The following is a 21,963-nucleotide window of genomic DNA, read 5'->3' on the forward strand; positions in this document are numbered from 1 at the left end:
AGGGGAGGGGAGCAAAAGGACGAAAACTTTTTCAGGCGAGTTAAGTTGCCATCAGCTTAAAATGGACTGTTTTATCTATGAGATGTTTTATGTAAGCCTCGTGGTCACCACAGAGCAAAACTCTAGAGTAAGTACATACAAAGTAATGGGGATACAGATGATACTATCATGGAAAATCACCAATTTACAAAGGTGGGCAGAAACAGAGGGAAAAAGAAACAATGGAAATATAAAACAACCTTAACGGCATTATGTTAAGTGAGATAAGTCAGACAGAGAAAGACAAATACTGTATGATATCACTTATATGTGGAATCTAAAAATGCCAGACTCATAAAGACACAGAGGCTACCAGAGGCTTAGTGGGTAGGGGAATTGGGATATGTCATTTAGAAGTACAAACTTGGAACTAATAAGTCCTAGAGATCTAATGCAAAGCATAGTGATTATAAACAGTGCTGTATTACATACAAACTTCAAAGTTGCTGAGACTAGATCTTAATTGTTCCTACCACAAAAAACGAAATAATTATGTCTTGATTCTATCATGCTACACCTGTTTATATACTGCAATATATAAATGTATCAACACATTGTATACCTGAAACTTACACAATGTTATATGTCAGTTACACCTCAATAAAAATAATTTTTAAAACTAATCAGCTGACTCTAGGACACAATATCTACAGGGCCAACAGGACACGCCCACCTGGAGTCCATTTCATTCTGTTCTAGATCATGTTCAAAGTGCCTGGGACTCCGATTTCCATCTTCAACCAGGTCCTTCTTCCCCCAAACACGCCCCTTAAATATATAGGATGATCAAGAGGTGGTTATTTGCAGGGACACAATACTTAGGCATGTAGGCTCAAGAATCCACAAGTGTTCGAGGCCTGTCATAGAACAAATGGAGCTGGTGGGAAGAGAAAGAGGACTGGGCTGTGAGCTGGTTCTCCCATGGCTGCCGCCTTCTGACATGGAATTCTGAGAAGTCTGAAAGTTCTAAAATCCAAGCTGTACATATAGGTTGTGAACATGATTTAATAGTTAGCTTGCTTTGTAACATTGAAATATTATGACTTATTGCATGCGAATATTAGGGGAAGGCCTAAAAAAAAAAAGTGATTGCTAAGTGGATTTTAGGCAGAGTCCTTGCTAACAGAGATGCCACAGAAGAGTCCTGCTCTCTTATAGTTACCACCATCTTCTTTAGTCAGTGGAAACTTACATTCCCATATCTATCTTGTTTCGTTCATCTGTTTAAGTCAAATAGAATAATGACAAAGTTCTAGAATCACTTTGCAGGTTTCTAGAAACCAGAAGAAAAATTCTAATTCCTCTCTTACAGAGTTGCTGTGTGGTCTTTTAAGCGTGTGGCACTGTATGTAAGCATATCCGAATAAAAAACTGACTTGTTGGTTGACTAAGATCATAAAGGCAATGTAGTATAGTGGTTAAGATCATAGCTGCCTGGGTTTAGTTCCTAGACTGAGAGTCATGTCCTCAAGCCCAGTGATAAGCTAGACCTGGCTTGTGCCAGCTCAATGAAGGCCCATTACCTGTGGATCTTCTCAACTCCATGTTCAGTGATATCACATTGGTAGTTTGCTATTTCCCATGGTGGGAGTGTTTACACCACTGAAACTCGCTACAATTCAGGTTCACAGAAATCATTTCAAATTAATTTCTGTAAATTAGTAATCATAGTAATTCCCATATTATAGGGGAACAAAGATAAATGAGAATGTGTGCATATGTATGTATATAATATCCTCAGTTGACAGTCATTTAGCAAATGCTCAATAAATGCTACCAGTTATTAATACTACACAGTCAAAAAGTACAAAAGCCAGTCCTTTATAAAGTAGAGGAAATGATAAACTTTGGAACTGAGAGACCTACATTTCCATTAAGTATACAGTGTTGATCCAAGATCTTTGAGTAGATCTTCCCATGTGTGGTAAAACGGAAATCTTTGAATTTGTAAGAGTTTGTTTTTAACCTCTTACAGCCAAGAGACAGAGCCCATAAACTTGTAAGAAGTACTGAAGAACTGCTATTAAACCTGTTGAAGGTTTTTACTCATCACCTCCCATAACAGCAATGCCTCACATTTGTATAGGGCTTCATTTTCATATGTAATCTGGTTTAATTCTATGACTGCCCTGTGAGGTGGTATATGAGGAACTATGCTTACAGAGTTGAAGCAATCTGCTCAAAGGTATGGTTGAGTTTCAATACAAGTTGACTCAAAGTCCAAGACTCCTTAAACTAGAAATAAAAATTTCAGACCACCATGTTTTAAAGGGGTTTATCTACCACTGAAACATCAGGATTTAGTAGTCAATTGTCCCCTCAGCTGATATAATTCCAACTAAAGCATAGTATCTTGATATCCAATTAGCCTTTTAGGGCTTCTCATCTATGTGGATGTGTTATTCCCACTATGCCCTTGTACCACTGATATTACTGCAGCATTCATTTTACAAGAGAGGAGGAAGGTCTAGAGAGAAGAAAGATTCACCAACAACGAGGAACAAAAATTCAGGGGCAGTCTTCTATGAATCACACTGTACTTCCTGATTTTCAACAAAATACAAAAGTCCTTTTTCTCGATTGATATAATCCTACTTAAGTAGCTCTCAAGTTTCAGGAAGGCTAAGGCTATTTCTTTTGCCTTTGGAAGATGAAGGGGTCCTCCAAATCCATCTAATGACCCTCAGTGTACTGCCAAATTCATGATTTTATCAAGCATTAGAAATGAGGGCCATTAGGAAGGGCCTATTCATTTTACCAAGTTTCTTGCTCTATTGGTATTTATTAACAAGTCCAGTTTTGACTTATTTCTGGAAATCATATTGCAGATACAATGAGACGAGATCTGCCAATCCAGATTTGAGTAAGATAAAAGTTATTCCTGCAGAACTAACCTTAGGGCTTCCTCTCAGCCTGACAGGTCCCTAAGGACTAAAGCTCCTCCTCCTAGCGATCATCCTCCTACAATGAACATGTTATTTCCAAGGAGACTGACCCCAGGGAAGAAGGAAGGGTGCCGCATAGTTGTAACAGCTGAATAACTCATTCTCCACCCACTTCTGCTAGTATGTAGCTAGGTTAGTCTGTAATCATTTGTTTTCTCATTGTTTTGAAAAAGGGGTTCCACCTCCTCTTTTCAAAGGCTCCAGATATCAACCTATGTTTGATATGTAAATAATATAAGAGCAACAACTTCGTATAGGCTAGAAATTACATTCTGTACTTTTACCCTAGACTATAGTAAGAAAAAAAATTCCTAAGAAAATAACCTTGATTAAGGGCAATTAATATTTTCCCCTCAGTTTACTGCTACTCCTAAACATGAGGTTCAAATTGTGATTTCTTAGAAATAAAAAAAAAAAAATTCTTGAATACCAAGCCACCTAATTCTCAGAAAATGAGATCTCGTTACACTGCACAAATGGCTACACAAAATGGTCCTCTCCATTCTAGTGTTCTTTAAAAAAAGAGAATCCCTTATTGTGTGGCACTTTATAATTTACAGAAGTCTTCACATACACATCTTATATAATCTTCACAGAAAGAAAATATTTTCCTCACTTAGCAGATGAAAGTACTGATCCTCGTCTCAGGTGACATTGGCAATGGGGATATAAGGAAATTAGAACTTGGGTCTTTTGAGCCCAGTGTTCTTTTTCTCATATACCAGGCCACCCTTAACTGTAAGAGATAGTTAATGCTTTTGGTTCCATAGTATTTCCATTGCTTTGTTCAGAAAAAAAAAAAAAAGTTAAAAATCTAGTTCAAAAATTCACAAAAGATAAAATTACTTGCCATCAAAGCCTCATCGGTGGTATGCCTGATTTCTGGAGTCATGGAGTTACACATCTCTCTGCCTGTTCAGCACCACGTAGGTGTGTTCTACACCCTACACAATCACTGCCCTACAGCTTTCCTACCAAATCAAGTACATTAAAAGACAAGCAGGATAACACATTACCAGAGATCTGAATGAATGACCTTACAAAGTGAAACAGACCTTTCTGAAAGCTTACCTGAATGCAAGCTGTTCCATCCTCTGACTAGGAACTGGTAATGGAATATTAAGAAGCCAAAACTGAGATTCCTGCTATGAAACTAACAACACAAAATACTGTAATTTTAGAAAAGTCTGTAGAAGATTGCTGATTGGGTATGTTGAAACTATCAGTATCTAGAAGCTACATACTGAAAACACCTGAAATCCATTCGAATTTTACGAAGTTGGGGAATTGTGAACATGGTAGGCAGAAGCAGAATCTGTAAACCTGAAGTCTAGCAAAAGGTCTGAGCATCAGCCTCCTGAGAAAAGCATTACAATTATATAATGCATATCCAAAGTCTTCCAGTTGGCATGCTGGTTAGAATTGTAGCATCTTTTTCTAAAATGTATTTCTTGTATGTGCAAAGGATTTTTAAAATACCCTAAGTAAAAGCAAATAAAAATATAATACAGTAGGTACAAGCAAATTATTACCTTTTGGAGGCAGTAAGATTGATGAAATTGGTCAAAAGCATGTTCTTAATTCATTGTAATCCTCTACTGCAAAAGAAATATTGAACATAAGGTGTTCTTGCCTTTGGGCAACTTTCTAATTCTCTGGTAGCACTAGAAGCTGCCAGAATCTGTAAACCAGATATGTAAGTAAATAAATTTCCACCATTTTTTAATGAGTCAAAAATGATTCCCACGTATTTTTCCCAAGCCTAGCAATCAGCAAGATGATAGCAGAAAAACAAATTCCTTTCTCGCCTCTATGTAGCTTGAAGGAAAAAAAAAAAAAAAGGGAATCCCATCACTAAATCATCGAACAAGGCAAAGCCGATGGCTTTTTACCCCACATTTGTGCCCAAGATTCAGGCATGACACCACCACCTTGGATGCTATGTCATGTTTTAAAAAACTCTTCTCACAGCGATTGAGCAGCTGAGGGTAACTGAAGCTTCATTCTCTCTCTCCAACATAACCTAATTCGGCTTTTTCTACTTAGAAAATTTCACAGCGACAATGTTGAAATATAGGGGTTGTGGAAAAGACATTTTAAAATGCACTGCTGAACAGAATGGAAATAAAAACTATATGCTTCACACCAGCTTTTGATTGATTGATTGATTGATTGATTGATTCATTCATTCATTCATTCAAGCCTTTCCCTTCCATATAGTTCAAGTGGTAGAGTTACAGCCTGTCGGTACTAGTACAAATAGAATGAATCACCATCCTTACAACATTGAAAGACTAGAATCACCCCTAAGAGTGCTTTCCTTTAGTTTCCCCCTAAATTTTAAGTTATTCATTCTTTCACAATACAGCATCTCAGCCTTACTGCAACAATATTTTATATCTAGATTTTTTAAACTTTGTAGGGAACTGGATCTATAAACAGGAAGATAGTTTCTGCTGATAAATTTTTGTTTTTGCTTTGGTTTTTTTTGTTTTAAATGATACCAAAAAAATGATGTCTGAGATTTACTGCAAGTTAATTGTTTTCTGCAAAACACAAGGGTAACCAACAAATAATCCTTTTTCTCATTCTAAAAGATAACAAAAGTAAACGCAAAGTAAGAAATTAGCTAGAAAGCTATGGCTTGCTTCTCAGAGAAAAATAAATATAACTAGTACAAAATAAGGTACATTTCCATAACTGAATATTTTTTAAAATTATAAGGTTTTCATTTATAAAAGTGTAAAGAGCTGTGCTACACTTTTCTATTCAACTTAATCTGTCAGAAGATTTTACCTCAATATTGACAGTCTCAGTACTTTCTTTTTTGCTATTATAGATTGAACCTTAAAAAGCAATTCCTCACATTAAATTCATGTGTTTTTAAAAATGTAGACAAGTTAAATGCGCGAAGGTTCACAGTAGATTTTTGGGAGGGAAGGAGAAGAAAGCAAAAACTCTTTGGTGATAAGTATTTTGCCCATTTTATTCATTCACAATTGAACACATCGACTTGAGTCCAATGAGCATCTGATTTGCCATGTCTTGATTTCTAATCTTCATATAATTATTGTTTTCCCTTTTACTAGTTATTTCCACAGAGTAAAAATATAGTAACTATTACAGTGATTACATGAATTTTTCTACACATTGTCTGTGACCCTGCTGCAATTAAACTTTTGACTCACAGACATTGGTACCATGAAATAACTTGAGATATTTGCCTGCTGATGTAAAAAACTTATCTTTGGTATGTATACAATAGGCAATTATGGGGTGTCAATTTATAAATAAAAATGGAGAATTTCCTGAATTACAATTAATAATTTTAGAGCTGGAAGGTAATTTATAAATCATCTAATCCAAACTTAATTCCTAGGTAAAAAAGAATGAGGCACAGACAGATGGAAAGACTTGGCTAAAACCATACTTCTCATGAGTGTTAGAGCTAGAACTAGAGTAGGGTTTAATATTTCTGGTCAATTATTCCAAATTTACATTATACAATACTGATAGTTAAGAAATTTTATCTGGAAATTTATCTTCCAACACTGATTAGAATTATTTTTAAAAAGCAAACATAACAAAAATGTTCAAATTCTGATTTCTATTTTTTCCTTTCCTATGTTCTGTTTGAATAGATGACAGTTAACTTTAAAAGGTCAGAATTAAGGAAATGGACAATTTAAAGTGGATATAATCAAGATCTGATCATAATCCGTCTAGTTTTGCAACAGGTTGCTATCAACACTCTTAGGTATCTGTCACTTACCTTTCAGACTTGTTGACAAGGTTGTGGTAACAGGTTTAAGACGTGGAGTTAATTCAATGACAAAGTTCCTTTGAGCACTTTTCCTTTATGGCTACTGCAACCATGAAATCGGTTTCTCTCAAAGGAAATTTTAGTCTCAGGGAGCTCTGGGACACAGTAATCTCAACCAGCGAAAATAACAGGCAGCTTTCTGTTTATTCTTTAAACTTAACATAAATGGAAAGTAAAGGGAGTAAAGCAAAAGTTAACATGAGAAATTTTTTCACTGATAGTATCTAAATATCTGTTCATAATGCATTGGGAGAGCTATAACATACTGTATGGTATATTTAAGGCACAAAGCTTTATGAGATTTGAAGTGGCTGCTTACAACAGGAACTTAAAGATATGAAAAAAGACACTTTAAAAGAGAGAAAATTAAAATTACAAAGAGTAAATCAAAATGAAAATTTGAAAAGTTAAACCATATTTGTTTTTATTTATATACAGCTATCACATGAATTATAAAGAAAAAGGATATTAGAACATAACTTGGATAGATGTATGTGTGCTATGGCTAAGAATGAACAATGTTCCTACATATAAAGTTAGTGAGAACATTATCAGTATAACAGGGAATTATGATTATTTAAAAATATGCAGAAGTTATTTAATTTGTGCTTTAGAAATAACTGTATATAGTGTTATAAGTTGAAAATAATTCAAAATAATAATACCAAATATACACCTGTGTATAAGAATTGAAAAGAGGCTGTATTCAGTAAAGTCAATCAGCTGTATTAAAAATGACAAATCCAAAACAAGATGCATGTTATATAAAAAGGGACATTGTAAGAGTTGCTTGCTGCATTAAATTCATGGTTTAATCCACTGAAGTTCCTTTTAATTATCATTTAGACAGAAGCATGCAAATAGTCTTAGGATCTACTTAAAGTCTTCCCCAAATCCACTAAGGCTACATATTCCATTTTCAGGAGCTACGCAGGTATTCGGGTAGCAGCCTCCTCCTCTGCATCAGCTCGATTTGCATTAATTTCTGCAAGTGTTCGGCCAAACCGTGCCCATTCATCATTTCGGGGGACAGCGATCTGCTGTTAAAAGAAAGAAAACGTTTTATGTGTACTGAAATAAAGGATCATTTTACCTACTATTATTTAGTTTGTTTTCAAATAATTTTTCCATTAAAAAGTAATAACTGACCTGAATGGCCTTTCTATGATTACAGGGACTATAGCAATGATTTATAACACCTCAAAATGAAAGACAGTGTTTGAGAAGTGTGTTGTGACAGCCTTAGAAATGATTTTGCTATTATCACCATCAGTGTGAGAGAAAACAACAATGATGCTCTGTAACTATAACTCCTACACACTATCTCGTGAATTCTGCTGGCGAGAAGAAATACCTTAAAATTTGTTATTTCTTGCATCATTTCTAGTTTGGGAAGCACGGTTCAGAAATTTGGTTCCTTATAAGTATTTTTGTTTGGAGCATAAGATAATCTTTCTTGATATCTTAATCTTTTCATCAGAAGGTGTGCTACTTCTTTCCAACAATAAAAAAAGAAGTTTGTGATGTTTCTGCCTCACTGAAGTAGTCTAATGGCCAAAATTTTTAAATAATTGTTATAATAATACTGGAGAATGTGATATTGCAATACTATGGCACAAACCATTCATTGTGCCAAACAGATGTGCCTGGTTCTATATCTACCATATTAGATTTGATTAGACTGGACAGTGATATCCATCCCAAAACAAAAGGGTAGCTACCAGCCACATGGGATTATTTACATTTAAATTCCTTAAAATTAAAATTTTTAAATTCAGTTCTTTGGTTGTACTAGCCACATTTTAAATGTTCAATAGCCTTATGCAGCTACTGGCTGCCAATACTAAACAATTCCACCTATGAAGATGGTTCAATTGGCTGTTTTAAATGATTCAATCTCCCTACTTCTAATCTAATTGCTAGAGGCTCTGGGGGTATTCGGAGAAGATAGGAATCATAAGGCATAGTAAAAGAAGGAGTGACAAAGGTGCTAGCCAGTACTAAAAAAGGAAATCGCTCCTGGGCATTGTGTACACCAACCCGAGCACTAAAGATGAGAGAACTGCAACTCATCCTGTTGGATTCAATGATAATGGCTTTGCAAAAAGGGTCAAGAGACAAGATTCACATTTCACAATGTCATCACAAATAACTCTCAAAAAATATTACTTTTGACTTCTACTACCTGGCCCAAACAAATCTATGAAAACAGAAAGATAAAGTCTTATCTCAGTGTCAATTCTTTCTATAAAGCCCTGAAGTCCAACTATAACTCCAAATTTTTTCTTTTGCCTAAAGAATTTCTAATTTCTAGCAATGAACGCTTCAAGAAACAAAGTACTTCCAACACATATTATCCTCAAAATCTGTTGTGTGGGAACACAGGACATACAGTTAGAAAGAAAATTAATCTCAAGAATCATTCCTGCGGTGGAAAGTAAATTTTATCTTTACAACCATATAGTTTATAAAATCCATGAACCTCAAACACTAGTTTTAGCCATGAAGATACTGTTACTACAGTGCTGTGAAAGCTAAATAGATGTGTCAAAATTATAGGCAGTGAGCCCCATACCTCTCCCACATCATATATAACAATCTGTCCTTCAGAATCACCCACGGCAATCTCTCTTCCAGAATGGGTCCATCTTACACGATTAAGAGCAGGATTACCCTCCACAGAAATGCTGGCAGTTGGCACCTGAAGTCATTTAAAATATAGTACAGTGTTAAAAGTCTCATCAAGATTTCTATAAACATGTAAAAAAGGAATTCTTTCTTCCAATCTGGCTACATTTTTAAAGACAAAGATGAAAATAGAGAAAGAATTTTCCCAACTTTCTTGTTCAGTGAGACATTATGAATGACATTATAGTCAATCCTTGAAAATGGTTTGGGAAAATAAGTCCTTATATAAGAAATTCTCACATGACTAGATACATCATTTTGAAAGATCTTCTCTTTAATAAAGCATTCTTCGTTGCTGTTTTAACTTCTTTAAGAAGTCAAGCTGTTTGAAAACAGATGGCCAAAACCCCATTTTAAAGAACCATTTCAAAAGCCCTCATAAATAGATTATGGTTCAATTTTAGAGGACGGGAATTACTTTTGCAGCTTGCATCTCTGTCAGCTGAAACCTGTGATTGGATCCACAGTTCCCAGAAACAGTTCATACTGAAGGTATACTATTGGTCCTTCCAAAGCCCCTTGTTCCCATGAATTATCTGGAGCAGGGAGAGTGATGGCATCCACACAATGGCCCCGGCCCCATGGAATCTGACTGTACCTCTCCTATGCAGAGCAAACACTGAATGTTTGAGTCAACCAGAAGCATGATAAAATTTTAATTTGATATCTGATTAAAAATAATCCTTCTAATGGACTCATCCCTAAGTGACTAATTTAACCTCCTAAAATGCTAAAATTGTTATAGAGAAAAATTATAATTTAGATATATTGAGTTAATGATTACAGGAAAGATCCAAATTTGACTGTAACTTGAAATCTCTGACATCACATCCAAAGTAAAAAATAAAATTGGTACCATTCAAGGTAACTAACTAGAAATGTATAATTAAGCCCGATTATCTAGCTAGAGCTTAATACCTTTTCCTAGCAGTATTTGACTATTCTTCCTCAAACTACTAAATTGGTAGTTTACAGTGTTAAAATTCTTACATTTTCAATATGTAACTTCCTTGCCCTGTATAACCATTTTACTTCAACGTATTTGGACAGATGCCACTAGAAATATGAAGAGAGGTGGGAAAGAGTGGGCTGTGGGGGAACCCACTAAGAAACTTTTTCTCAACAACTATTACTGATAGAACTGCTAACGTTACTTCTTACCACCATGTAGCAATATAGAATTCTAAGAACATTTTAAGCCTAAGTTGGTAAAAATACACATAGCTAAAAATAAATAATAGCTACGGTTAAAGTTTCATTGCTAATAAGTGATTTTAGTATAGCAATTGGGACATTTAATAGTTTCTATATTCATTCATAGTAACAGTAACATTGTTTTCACTACTTCGTGGAACAAGTCATCAAAATACATTTTTCCTTCATTCAAATGAGTCAGGCTAAGACTAATGTTTATGGATGATACACAATTCTATCAATGCTAAGGGATAATTTAGAAAGTCAGAATTAAGGTTAACATACTTCAGTAGTCTAAAACTCTCTGCTTTCTAGCCAATGAATGAAAAATATTCCAGTTGCCTTATGAATGAGATTTTGCCACAACATGAGAGACATGAGACATGATAGCGCTTTTCAGAAGTAAAAGGAAATGCCCCAGTGCTCTTGACAACAATATTTCTCCCTTCAGTTCTGCACAGCATGCTGTTTGTTATTTAGGGTACAAAGCTTATTTGGTTTCTTTGTGATGATGCTACAATCACAGAGCCCTTTTACATTCCTTGGGATAAAAAGAATTTCACAAATTATTCAATAAATCTCCAATTTTCTATTTTTCAGTGCAATTTTTGTTATTTTGCTGCTCACCTCCGTGTCATTATTGAGATTCCACAAATCTAGCCTCCCCATGCCATCCACACAGGCAAAGAGGGCTGGGTGGGTGGGTGACCACATAACATCATAAACGTAGTCTGAATTATCTTCAAATGAGTATAAAGGCTTGTTATTCTGAAAGAGAAAAGTTGATTCTTAGCACAGTCAAAATATGACATATATTCAATAGGTATGATAACATTTTATAATATTTAACTCTGCCTACAAAAGTTCCTATAATTTGTTTCACTACAGAATTATCTGGCGTTATGAACTAAGACCTGATTATCAGATTGCATTTCCTTTTTAACTTATAGACACCATACTGTTTTAAAAAAGGAATAGAATGTGCTTTCAAAAAATTTGTCAGTGAGAGGATTCTGGGAAAAGGATAGCAATAGCAACTGTACTTTTTGAATCTCCTCTAAATCTCTTCATAAAGCCAGACAAAGCAACAAGGATAGCACAACCAAAAGTTCACAGACACCATCTACGACATAAGGAGACAAAGCTCTAGATGTAAGCAAGTATAAGCAAATCTCTGACAACTACAAGACCTGTACAGAATGAGCATCTGTGAGAGATGTGTGGGATGTCATAAAGACAAAACAGAAGAGCCTTATGGTAGACAGCAGATGCTCAGCGGACAGCATGGAGGCCAGTCTGAGAACAGCAGCAGAAACTGTGAGAGAGTTTGACATAATTCCATTTATAAATAAATGTGAGTAGATACCAATGTCATATACATAAGGTCTAACAGTGCAGTCTGAGACCTATGAACTCAAAATTAACAAACCAAAGCTCTCTTTCAAGACAAAGTCTCACCAAAGAGAAACTGCTGGGAGTAGAAACCAAGTTTTGAAATACAGTACACAAGGACAAAGGAAAGAGAAGGTTCAGATATAAGTGGTGAAGAGGAAAAGACACAGCTCAGAAAGTACAACAAAGATAAAGGTATACATCCACTTTGAAAAAAACACAGAAGAGAGAACTTGAACCTAGACTACGAAACTAGAAAAGGTATCCTTGCCTATTCCCTCCCTCCTAAAAGCAGAGAAAAACTCATCTAACTAGTAGATATTAACCAACAAAAAAGGAACTTAGTCAAATCCCACAGTTATTGTGGCAGATCTTCAATGAGGGTGTCATGACAATTAAATGGGAAAAGAATAGTCTTTTCAACGAATGATATTCGGAAAACTGGATAGGTGCGCACAAACACCATACACAGAGATTAACTACAAATGTGTCGCAGATATAAATATAAGAGGTAAAACTATAACACTTTTAGGAGAAAGCATAGGTGTAAATCGTGACCCTGGACTCGGCAACAGTTTTAGATAGGAAACCAAAAGCACAAGCAACAAAGAAAAAGATAAATTGGGCTACATCAAAATTAAATACTCCTGTGCTTCAAACAACACCTGCAAGAAAGTGAAAAGACAACTTATGCAATGGGAGAAAATATTTGAAAATCATGTATCTGACAAGTGACTTGTATCTAGAACTCTTACAACTCATTAACAAAAAGGCAAGCAACCTGATTAAAAATTGAGCAAAACATTTGAAAAATTTCTCTAAAGAAAATCTACGAATAGCAAATAAGCACTTGAAAAGATGCTCAACATCATTATCATCAGAGGAATGCAAATCAAAACCACAATGAGATAATTATTTCACATCACTAGAATGGCTATAATAAAAAGGACAGACAATACCAACTGTTGGTGGTAAGGATGTGAGAAATCAGAACCCTTAATATAAATGGGTGTAGCTGCTCTGAAAAAGTTACGCAGTCCCTCAAAATGCTAATTAGAGTTAATACATGATCCAACAATTCTTCTTTTAGATATAAAACCAAGAGAAATGGAACATGTACACACAAAAAAAACTCACATGTGAGTGTTCATAGCACCATTATTCATAATGACCCAAATGATCATCAACTATTGCATGGATAAACAAAAAGTGGCATATCCATACAATGGGATAGTACTCAACCATAAAAAGAATGAAGTATAGACACGTGCTACAACATGGATGAACCTTGAAAACATTAAGCGAAGTGAAAGAAGCCAGTCACATACTATATGATTTCATGAAAGGTCCATGAACTATCCATAATAGCAAATTCCAAAAAAATAGAAAGTAGATTAGTGGTTTCTAAGAGGTAGGGGAGGGGAGATGAGGAGTGACTACTAATGCGTACAGGGTTTCTTTCTGAAATTTGAAAATGTTCTAAAATTAGATAATGCACACCTCTGTGAATATACTAAGAACCACTGAATTATACACTTTAAAAGGGTGAATTTTATGGTATATGAATTGCATCTCAAAGTGCTATTATTTAAAAAAGGAAAGGAGAGAAAAAGTGGATTTTTAAAGAAGTGATAGACAAAGATTAACAAAAGTATTCTATAACGGCAGGTCCATTTTAAAAATAAAAATATAATAAATGGTAACATGTTCCCAAATTTTTAAAATGTGATTATAGACCTTTCATAATTTTTTCAATTTAAAAAAGTCATCCAAGGATTAACCATTTCCCCCCCCAAAGAGAAAATACACACTTAATACCAAATATTGTTTCATAATATATTTATACATATGACATTGCAAATTAAAGTCCCAAATGTATCATTTAAAGTACTTTTAATTGTAATATACTTTTTCCTAACTTGAAGAGAACTTTTGCCGAAGTGGTGAGGCAGGGAAAACTTCAAGGGGGCATAAGACCTAGATTCTTGTCTCAGGGCTACCAACAACTAGTTTAAAGGCTTTGGAAAGTTGCATTATCAATCTAGGTTCCTATTTCCCTATTTATAAAACAAAGGTTTTCTATCTGTGGTTCTAAACCTTGATTCTACATTATGATCCCCTAACCCTGAGAATTTTTAAAAATGTTGTTGCCTGGGCCTCCCCTATACATGTTCTGATTTAATTCGTTTGGGGTGCTAGGTGAGCATTAAAAATTTTTAAAATTGCCCAGGTGATTCTAAATGCAACCAAAATTGACAACCCCTGAGCTAGATAATGTCTAAAGGTCACTGTACCTCTAAAATGCTTACACAGAAAAGGTTTGCAAACATTTGCCAAATGAATCAAAATAATGTGCTTCTTTGAATGACAGCATCTGAATAAGCAAAAAGGTAGAGCTCATTCTGGTACAGTGGTGACAATAAACAGTGTATGGTCAAGGGACAAGCCATATTTTTTTGTTTTTTACAGTTATGTATTGGGTTGAATACTGTCCCCTTCCCAAATTCATGTTCACCCAGAACCTATAAATGTGACGATATTTGCAATATTTGGAATCAGGGTCTTTGCAGCTATTATCAAGTTAAGTTGAGGTTAGATTGCATTAGAGTAGACCCTAAATCTGGCATGACTGCCTTAAAGGAAGAGAAAAATTTGGACAGAGACAAACAGGGAGAACACCATGTAATAAAAGAGGCAGAGACCAAAGTGATGCAGCTGCAAGCCAAGAAGCATCAAGATTGCTGGCAACCATCAGAAGCTAGGAAGGAGGCATGAACAGAGGAACAGATTCTCCCTCAGAGCCTCCAAGAGTAAGTAACCAATCTTGCAAACACCTTGATTTTGAATATCTAGCCAGAACTATGAGACAATAAATTTCTGTTATTTTAAAGCTAACTAGTTTGTTATGGCATCCCTGGGAAACTAATATATAGAAATTCTGTATTTTTCTGGGGTAAGTGGAGAGTTCTAGATTGATAACCAAAGAATCTTTACAGTAAATACATGAGCAAAATGCTCTCCAGAAAACTGGGAAATAAGTATGTCCTCACCTGGATCAGAACAGAGATAGATCCTCTGTGAAAAGAAATGATTCCAAGGTCAGAAATACCTTCCTTATAACCTGACTGAAGATACCACTTTTTTGAGAAGGAATGTGTCTATTAAAAACAATGGAAACACAGCGAAGCAGTCTTACAAGAAAAATGAAGGCAGTACCCAATTCAAGCATTGTCCAGGAGAGAGTGTCAGCCAATGGATTCTGAGAATTACCACCCATGGCAAGGCTATCTCTACGTGAGGATGAATGAATCAGGCTGTCTTTGCTTGATGCCATTAAACATTCAAATTAGAAAACTTCTTTTGTTCCAATTCCTTGCTCACCAAGCAATCTTCTGATTATAATTTGGCTTCCCATGTGGGTTGTCTACAGAGAAACAATGAGCTGGTCAGGCCAGCATGAGCATCTAGGCATTCTGGCAATTGTTTCTCATTATAAATTAATAAATTGACCTTCTCCAATGTATCGGTGTCTAAGGAGCCTGTTAGCTCCAGTCAGCATTCCCTAGCTAATCAACTCTAATAGACAGAGAAAACTGAGTTTCAAAATGTGCAAAAGACAGGCTGGACACTGGCCAGCAGCAAGTTACTATGGTAAATGCCACCATGGAAGACTGGGTCCTGATGGTCAGTAGGCTTCCCCTAGAAACATCCCAACCTCAAAGCACTTTTTCCTTTTAACTTATATGTGTACAGTTGCTATTGCCAAATGTTAGTAAAATCTCTTTAACCCTGTTTTTATGTTGATATCTCTGAGAGTTAAATAGGTAATCTGTTAAAATAAAGAGGGGATTTAAGACATCAGAGATTATAAAAAAACTTTAAGGTGTGTATGGACTACAAAAGTCTGAAAACTGCTAATTCTAAGAATTTACCACAATAACAAACTTAATTTTGTCACTTAATGGTAAATATGGTTCTGATAAGCATTGTTCTCAGGCTAGAATACATTAAAACATTTTGTCCTCCAAATAAATAATTCTTATATTTTAAGAGTAATCTGTAACAAGGATGGTTAAATGTAGTGGAACACGAATCTAATTTACCAGGTCTACCTCCTAATTTAACAGGTCAAGCTCTCATGGAATCCTCAGGTTACCTTCAAGAAGCTTTTACTCCACACATATTCTTCCTACCATTTTTCAGGCCTGCCAAAATGCTTTCTGTTGTGAATTTTCAAATTTGGTATTTTGAAAAGGTAACCGTGTCCTCAAAATATATTAGAAGCAATGTCTTGGTTGGTTTAAACTTTACCAAAATGTGGAAAATTATCTATCTTTTTTTTTTTTTTTTACTAAAAATAACTGAGTTCAAAAAAGTAATGAAAACAATTTGATGACCCAGAACTCTGTCACTGCATTGTAAATTCCTAACTAGACAAAATTTAGAAGCTGACTACAGAAGTAGATTTCTTTAAGCTAAATGTGAGGAAGTGCCAAATTGAGATTTCTGGGGAATTTTTAAGAGGACTTAAAGAAAGGAAGAAAAAGAAAATCTCTCTCTCTCTCTCTTTTTTTTTTTTTGCTACTGGGGCAGAGCCAGATCTTAAAAAGGGCACAAAGATACAGCAATATCTAATGATTCATTCTTTCAGTTTACCAGAGCTCGATTCCCAGTCAGAAAACACTTAAAAAATAGATGTAGAGAAGAAAAACATCTAAAGTCTGTTAAATTCATGAATGTAAAGATACTGGTTTAAAAGCTCCAAGTGGAATTGGAACAATGTTTTTAAAAGAGATTATTTAAAAACCTTACCTATTATTTATTACCATTGTGTCAGAGAGAATAGAAGCTCTATTAAGTTGTTTGGTGGGGTAGAAAATACCAGCAATATAATTAATCATTAAGTATAAATCTAAGATCAAAACAATGACACTAGGAGCCATGATATTGCCAAATGAAACATATTTACTCAGCAGATTGTTGCTGTTCTATCCTTCGTACAATAGAACTGGTTGTGGTGCAGAAAAGTTAGAATAAAAGGTAATTCTTCTGATATAGTTTTAGAGGGCCCTTGGGCATGTATAAAAATCACCCTGCTCTATGCTGGCTCATCCTTTGGCAACTAACATTTGAGAGGTATGTATGTGTAAGGAGGAAGGGAGAGGCACATACCACAGTTGAATGAATAAGTAAGTCTTTTACATGAAGCTCAGAGAAGGAATGCCTTGCTCAATTAGCAAAGAAAGAGATATGCCTGCCTGTCATTCTATTCAAAGACAGTCTATGTTGAAATACAGTAAAATACAATAACAAAAAATATCAGCCACCAATCAACCTACTGTGTAGTACCACAAAAGAAGTATTAATTATATCTTTCACAGATATAAGTTTTGTTCTTGTTTAAGAAGACAAACTCTTCATTTTCCAGTCCTGTTAGTAACATATGTAAAGATAAAAGCCTCAAATTTAAAGCTAAAAGAAGGGTAGCAAACTGAAGCCCTGAGATCTATAAATAGATAAAGATTCTTTTCAATTATTGAAAAAGGAAGCTGGCAAAAACCCCAACAAAGATGTAACGTCTCCTGTGTCTATATAAAAGACAATTACGGTGAAAGCACACCCAGAATTCTGGCCACTTACACTGCTGCCTGCAGCCAATAGAGAAACAGTTGGCTTCATCTTTCCAATTCTGCCTCTTTGGTTTAACTGGCTAGATTATGCATTTCTTTGCTTATGGTTGTGGGAAATGATCATCTTCCTTTTTTCCATTGTATAAATCTCATTAAAAGAACAAAAATTCAAGAACAACCCAAAAAAGGAAACAGATCATCGACTAAATGCATTCAAGCTCTGTCTGATTCCCATGAAGGGGAAAAGGAGGACCTGAACATCAAGTATATATTACACGTTAGATACTGTGTTAAGCCCTCTTCTACACGTTTCCTTCATTAGACTTAAGGTAAGTACCATTTCTCTACCTGCTGATGCCAAACTGAATATGCTTAATTTTAAAAGGCAAGCTTTTAGAGGTTATGTTTTCTAACTTCATATTAGATTGAAAGGAAGGACAAGAGTGAATAGTCAGTTCATTCCAGATTTCTGAAGACAGTATTTGGCAAATAAATATGAGTTCAGTGTAATAGCAAAGAACATTTCTTAAGACCATGAGGTTTTCTTCAAAACAAAAAACAAAAACTGAAGAAACAAATAAGGTCTCTAAACTTTGTCTCATGATGAATTATTCAAAAGGTCAACATTTAGAATAAGGGATATAGAAAATTGAAAAACTATAGCTTAAAATTTAACTTAATGTAAACAGAATCTGATATTCTGAGGATGCAGCTTTGCCAGCAATAATGTAATACTGCAGAAAAGCTAGACGGCAAAGTCAAGGCACTTTAATTTTAAAGTGGGGTCAAATGAAACTACCAGGCCTATCATAGGAAGTAACATTCCATACCTGGATTTGCCTTAAGACTTTCAATGAGATAGGGCAGTGTCACATTTATTTAGAATTGCTGGAGAATCAGGAAGTATTTTAAAACATAACTGGGTTTTTTTGAATAACTGAAGCTTATTAAAACTATTTAAATTATTTATTGTGGAAAACAAAAATGTATATGCATCCATCCTTTTATAAAATACTTTCTTATGTATGTAGCCTTATCATATAGGCCTTATTGTGTATCAGTTTTTATCTGTCTTTTCTCCTTTTTCCAACAGCTCTGTGAACCACTGCAGTTCTGAACAAACCTCTAAAAGCTCTCTATAAAGAAAATGTATGGCTTCTGTGTTGGGCTGTATGACAGCTATGTGAAGTGCTTTGTGAGATACTTGGGGTTTTTTCCCCAACCCAATTCAGAGTAGACAGTTTTGTATCTGAAAAATCTGAAGTGGTGGAAAGACTGGTCTTTGGTTGTATGTGGGGGTCACTATATTTGTCAGCACACTTGTATAAAAAACTACAACATCCAGTAGCTGACTCAGGTTCTGTGTAACTTATCAGGTTTGATCTATCAATTAATTATTCTAAGCTATGAGAAAGGTTACATCTCTCTTATGTTGTATTAGAGCACCACCTTGTGTTAGAAACCTGAGCAAATGCGCAGACATATTTTTAGATACCTTAGTTGTCCAAAGTTTTACTGTCCAGTCAAATGATGAAGTGACAAAAAGATGTGAGAAGTCTACTGCTCCAACAGCTGCATGACAATGGATGCCAGTGATTGGTCCTTGGTGTCCCTCGAACATCTCACTGATTCCAGCTTTGCTATTTCATAAAGGTGAAAATGTTAGGGAAATCTTTTGTAAGTTGACCACTTATAAATAAATACATTATATTATGGGCTTACGTCTCAGACTTTGACGAGTTCAACAAATTTAATTCTATGCTCATAACACAGTATTACTCTATCCAGTATTGAGTATTACTCTATCCAGATTTGATAACACTACTAAAGCAATAAGTACATTTCTGAATCATAAACATCACACTGTTGATGAAGAACTCAAAAGGTCCAATATCTGAGGTGGTGGAATAGAGACAAAGGGACACTACATGTAGAAAAGAGAATCCAGGCTACTTTTACATCAAAAGCTTTGAAGTGAAGGTGATCTGTATTTGAGATGAAAACTGGACACTCAATTTTTTTTTAAGGAAGCAATTGATAAGGTACAGCTAGACAATTTCAAAATAGATTTAACAGCAGGAGAACTACTACTCAATTTAAAATGTGTACGTGACATTACTGTACAATTATCAGAAGAACTGAACTAAAGCTCAAAGTCCAAATAAAATGGGGAAATGATTGAAAATCTTATTTACAATTTTAAAGGTCAGTATGTGGCATGTGCATATTGTTTTTGTAAATGCTGAATGTTATTTCGTATCACTAACTTCTGTGAGCACATGCACACATACAAAACCACAACATATTACGATCCTCAAAATCCAGAACACATCATGATCCAAAATAACCTTTTATTTTTCAAAAGTAGTTGTTTTAATTTTATATACCTGACCTTGAAAAAATTGTCAAAAATAAACAAGTGGCTCTAGGACAGATTTCTACTTAAGCAAGAGACAATTTGTTTCAATGAGATTACTCAAGGGATTATTTCAAATAATTGTAAATTCCAGTTTAGATTTACCTGCCATGGCGACATGCTGTGTACACAGAACCTTCTTCACTCCCAACAACAAAATTGTTGACATCTCCAACAGGGAAGGACATAGATGTCACAGCTACTGCCTTTGACTGTTTATGAACCAATTCCATGCTATCCTACATAGAAAAAATTAAGGAAATTATATTGTAAACCTGCAATTTTTAATTTTTAAGTAAAATTTCTAGTTTTAGTGGTTTGTAAACAATGCTTTTACTATACCACTTACATAAAATGACTTTGATTAAATAAAACAGGTTTGAAAATAGTATACACAAAAAACTATAATGCTTTTAGGTTTACATGCCATTACCATACTATTATAAAACATTTATGAGAAACATAAGCTCAAATTTATATAGACTTGAAAAATAATAAGATGTGCCTCAAAATTTCAGAATTTGCCAAGTTGAACCTACCTGTGGATGGGAAAGCATATCCAGACTCCATGAACAAATTTTTCCATCAGTAGAGATGCTAATCAGATTATGAGCATTTTGCGTTCCAACGACATTTACACAATATACAGGATGCTGAAGGAAGATATTAAAAAAGTTTTCTGGGATTATTTTACCAAAAAAATATATTAATTTTTACTGCATAATCATAGGTATTCTGTTTCACATCGAAACAGTCTCATATCTTTAGGGCATTTTTAGGTGTGATGCTAGGTGTGATGCTATTCTGTTGATTAACAATGGTTGTCTCAGAAGAGAAATGAGTTTCTAATAAAACAGATTTTCAAAAATACAGAAAAAAGGCCTTCGTTCTTGGTTTCTAAATGAGAAATTCACATCAAAGGAGACACATTCTGAGACTACTCTGGTGGACACTAGTGAGTATTGAATGGCAAAGAGCCCAGAACTCTAAAGGAAATAACCTTTGTACTTACTGTGTGTGCAGCAGCTGACAGTGGAGTTCTTTGCACTGGAGTTCTTTTATTGCTACGGTTATCCCACAGCACAATTTGGCCTGAATACGTACCACCGACAACCAAATTTGGGTGAAATTTTGCAAATGTAGCAGACATCACAGCTGACTGCAAGTAAGCAAAATTTTTATACTGAAGGTTCAAATGAAAGAAGACTGACAGGTTATAAAAATAAATCTATGTCCAAAACATTTTCTCTTTATAAGGTATCAGAGGTAATAAAAACAAGTAAATAAATTCAATTAAATTTTTCATTTTGTTTCAGAATATAAAAATTTGTCTTCAGACTAGTTTTTGCTTCAAAGTCAAATATAAAGATTATTTACATAAATATTTAAGTAATTTATCAAAGAAAGCAAAAAGTTATTTCAATTGATTATGGTATTAAATCAAAACATAACTGGCTCTGTATTAGCCTCTGACAGCAACCTAACAAGAGTATATGGTAGTTTTGATTCAGTTAAGTGTTTTTTCAGAATTAGGATTTAATTAAAAGATTATAACTTATGCAACCAAAAAAGGCTTGCAAATTCTAACTTTCCACTAAATCCATTTTAAAACTCTGCATCTGTTTCCTACTTCAAACATATGTTTCTACTTAAAACTATCTAGTTCCAACTCCTCAGGCCATGTATAAGTAATTCAGTGGGCCAACAGTCTAATTGTATATTCAGCAAATAAGTTCCTGAGAAACTACCTGTAGAAAAGACATTCTATAAAAGATTTTATACACTCTATCAAAATAACAGAAAATCACAACTGTAAAGGACTGTAGGTGTGATGAA

At 34.7% G+C, this 21,963-nt stretch overlaps 1 protein-coding gene across 8 annotated transcripts in view; it reads right to left on the reverse strand.

The window, feature by feature from the left end:
• Window positions 1–6,932: 6,932 nt before the first annotated feature.
• The window catches only part of DYNC1I2 (dynein cytoplasmic 1 intermediate chain 2), a 50,106-nt gene continuing 35,075 nt past the window's right edge, over window positions 6,933–21,963 (reverse strand). For 5 of the 8 annotated variants that reach the window (XM_016123876.2, XM_016123875.2, XM_016123871.2 and 2 more), the window contains 7 exons: window positions 21,140–21,286; window positions 20,667–20,780; window positions 20,233–20,366; window positions 19,207–19,351; window positions 11,317–11,457; window positions 9,383–9,508; window positions 6,933–7,847 (listed from right to left, as the gene is read on the reverse strand). In XM_016123876.2, coding sequence (XP_015979362.1) covers window positions 7,734–7,847; window positions 9,383–9,508; window positions 11,317–11,457; window positions 19,207–19,351; window positions 20,233–20,366; window positions 20,667–20,780; window positions 21,140–21,286 — 921 coding nt within the window. In that variant the 3' untranslated portion in view covers window positions 6,933–7,733. The remainder of the gene's footprint in view (window positions 7,848–9,382; window positions 9,509–11,316; window positions 11,458–19,206; window positions 19,352–20,232; window positions 20,367–20,666; window positions 20,781–21,139; window positions 21,287–21,963) is intronic. The other 3 variants (XM_016123879.2, XM_016123874.2, XM_016123872.2) reach the window with 2 other exon arrangements.

The sequence above is a fragment of the Rousettus aegyptiacus genome, unplaced genomic scaffold (genome assembly GCF_014176215.1).
Source record: "Rousettus aegyptiacus isolate mRouAeg1 unplaced genomic scaffold, mRouAeg1.p scaffold_m13_p_2, whole genome shotgun sequence".
Classification (NCBI taxonomy): Eukaryota; Metazoa; Chordata; class Mammalia; order Chiroptera; family Pteropodidae; genus Rousettus; species Rousettus aegyptiacus.